Here is a 2,492-nt window from a genome sequence, read left to right as displayed (position 1 = left end):
ATGAATCCCCGATATTGTATTCTAAAGCTAATCATTTTAATCATAATCCAAGAATGTTCGAGCAACTCAGCCGGATTCTATGGCACTTGCAACACTTCATTCAGTTGCGGGACTATCTCAGGCTTCCAATACCCTTTCCGGCGCCACCAAGATCCTACATACTGTGGATACCCCGGTTTTGAGCTAAACAGCTGTGAGGATCAGAATCTGGCGACTATCAACATCATGAACATTACATACAAGGTTCTGGGAATCGATCCAACGGCCCAGATTTTGAAGATTGTTCGAGAGGATATGATCAACTCAATGTGTCCACAAGAGCTAGTGAACACCACCATTGATCCCAAGCTTTTCGATTACACCAAAAGCTATATGAACATTAGCATCCTTTTTGGATGCCCACTTTCTTTTAACTTGATGGGGATCGGCTCTATTTTCTGTGCTGACGATGAACTTAGTCAAGTGTTTCTAGTTCCCGGGATACAAGGTCCGGGGAATTGCGAAACTAGTGTTGTAATCCCATTTCCAGTTGAGTTCTTGAAGTCAGATGTATTGGGTCGGGTTTTTCAAAAAGGGTTTGATGTGATTTGGAAGGTGGAAGGGAGTGGTTGCAGAGAATGTATCCAGTCGGGTGGCCAGTGCATTTACAATCATAATACCGTTCTAACCATGTGTGCTTGCCCTAAATCACCATTTTTGGCTGATAGTTGCTCAACAGTTAACAAAACCGATGTCAACGCATCACCATTTGTATCAACATCAACATCATCAGGTATGCAACTCTATACCTTTGTAGCCCTTAATGATTCTTTTAATTTGCATGCTATGTTTTATATGTCATTTTGTATGTGGTACCTTGTTTTCTTGGCATCTTATGGTAAAAGAATATCAGAATCCTTAATTAAACTATTATATAATGATAATAAGAGCGATAGGGAAAAGGAAAAAATGGTTAAAATATATTGTGGAGGATGTATTATAGTGGCAGTTGGATTCCTTCATCATAGCCGAGAAAAACATTCATACAGATAAATGAAATAATAACGGTCTTATATTATCGAAAATGAAGACATGTATATACCATAGTAGTAGTTATTCACTTATTTGTAATTTCTACCACAGTGGAACAACCTTTTTCGGGTTTTTTGTTGGATTATTCAAATTGCAAGTTTTTGGATTTTAAGTTTGCTTAATTATGGTTCACGATTTTAGTGACGGACGGTTGATACAAAACTATCACACTTTGTGGTATACTCGATGTAGGAGCCAGCTGCCCAACATTCATCGGACTTTAAGGTTATGTTTGGCATAGGAACTGAAAAGCTAGTTGTTAGCTGAAAAACTAACAGTTAAATAAAAATCTAGTTGGTAGCTGAAAAGTTAACTGATAAAAAATAACGTTTAATAAAACTAGCCGAAAAATATAAATTGACATAAAAACACGTTTAAAAGAATGTGTTTATATAATTAATTAAGGGATACATTTGGAAAATTTTAAAAAAGCTCATAAAAAGCTAGTCTAAGTCGTTTTTTAAAAAGCTAGCTTATAAACTACATTTTGGCTTTCTAAACATTACAACTTAAAAAAAACTCAAAAAATAGCTAGTTGTGGTGTGTCAAACATATCTTATATTGATAGCTTGTTGTATGTGTGTGCACGTGCGAGCATGAGAAAGTGTAGCGACCAACCGGTGGTGAGCTCCTTGGCGTGCGCCAGGGGGTGGTGTGTAGTGAGGGTGGTGAGCCCTAGTGCCACGCTCCTAGCAATCGACTCCCTATAGCCTAAGTGGCAAGGGAGTGTTGTGTGTGGGACTCTTGTGTATTTCACTTTCTTTATTCGAGAAGTAGTTGTGAGTAGGCCTTGTTAAAACTTCACAGGGGATCAGATTGGTGTATGACGGTTGCAATCATGTCGTACTTATTGGTCAAGCCGGATATGAGTTGCATGATCATTTTGTTTCTTTTTTTTTGAGATACACTTTCTAATTTTGGCATGTTGGCTCACCAAGGTTTTGATTTGGGCACAATAATCTGATGCATTGGAGAAAGAGTCAATTCTACTGTTATTAAGTTATTCCTCCAAGTATATACACATGTGGCTTTGTTATCTTGGAATATTTTTTTAAGATGATCCATATTTTTTTGGAGAGGCCTCAATTTCATAATTGCTTGGATGAGATTAGTGGATGTGTGCTATAGATCCAATTGTTGATGATTATGTTAACCCATTTCCAAGTGGGTTCATCAACAACTTTAGGGAAAGGGGTATCATTGTCAATTTTAGCGGTATCATTTGGTGCCATCATGTTGATCGACAACAACGATTAAGGGAGAAGGATGGTGATCATCAAAGAAAAGAGATGATGACAATTTGGCCAATGAAGGGGGGGGGGAGGAGAGAGAGAGAGAGAGAGAGTGTGTGTGTGTGTGTGTGTGTGTGCGTGTAACAACGTAAATTTCAAAACAATTTTTCGTTTTTCATCAACCAAGTT

The 2,492-nt window shown here is 37.9% G+C and overlaps 1 protein-coding gene across 1 annotated transcript; it reads left to right on the top strand.

Moving 5' to 3' along the window:
* Positions 1 to 1,193, top strand: LOC145099571 (kinase-like protein). The gene is made up of 2 exons (XM_079037125.1): positions 1 to 772; positions 1,123 to 1,193. The coding sequence occupies exons 1-2, from the start codon at positions 1 to 3 to the stop codon at positions 1,191 to 1,193; spliced, it is 843 nt and encodes a 280-aa protein (XP_078893251.1).
* The last annotated feature ends 1,299 nt before the right edge of the window (positions 1,194 to 2,492 follow it).

The sequence above is a fragment of the Lactuca serriola genome, chromosome 4, assembly GCF_051521515.1.
Source record: "Lactuca serriola cultivar US96UC23 chromosome 4, Lser_US96UC23_V15, whole genome shotgun sequence".
Taxonomy (NCBI): Eukaryota; Viridiplantae; Streptophyta; class Magnoliopsida; order Asterales; family Asteraceae; genus Lactuca; species Lactuca serriola.
This window is presented reverse-complemented; position numbering and strand designations above follow the sequence as displayed.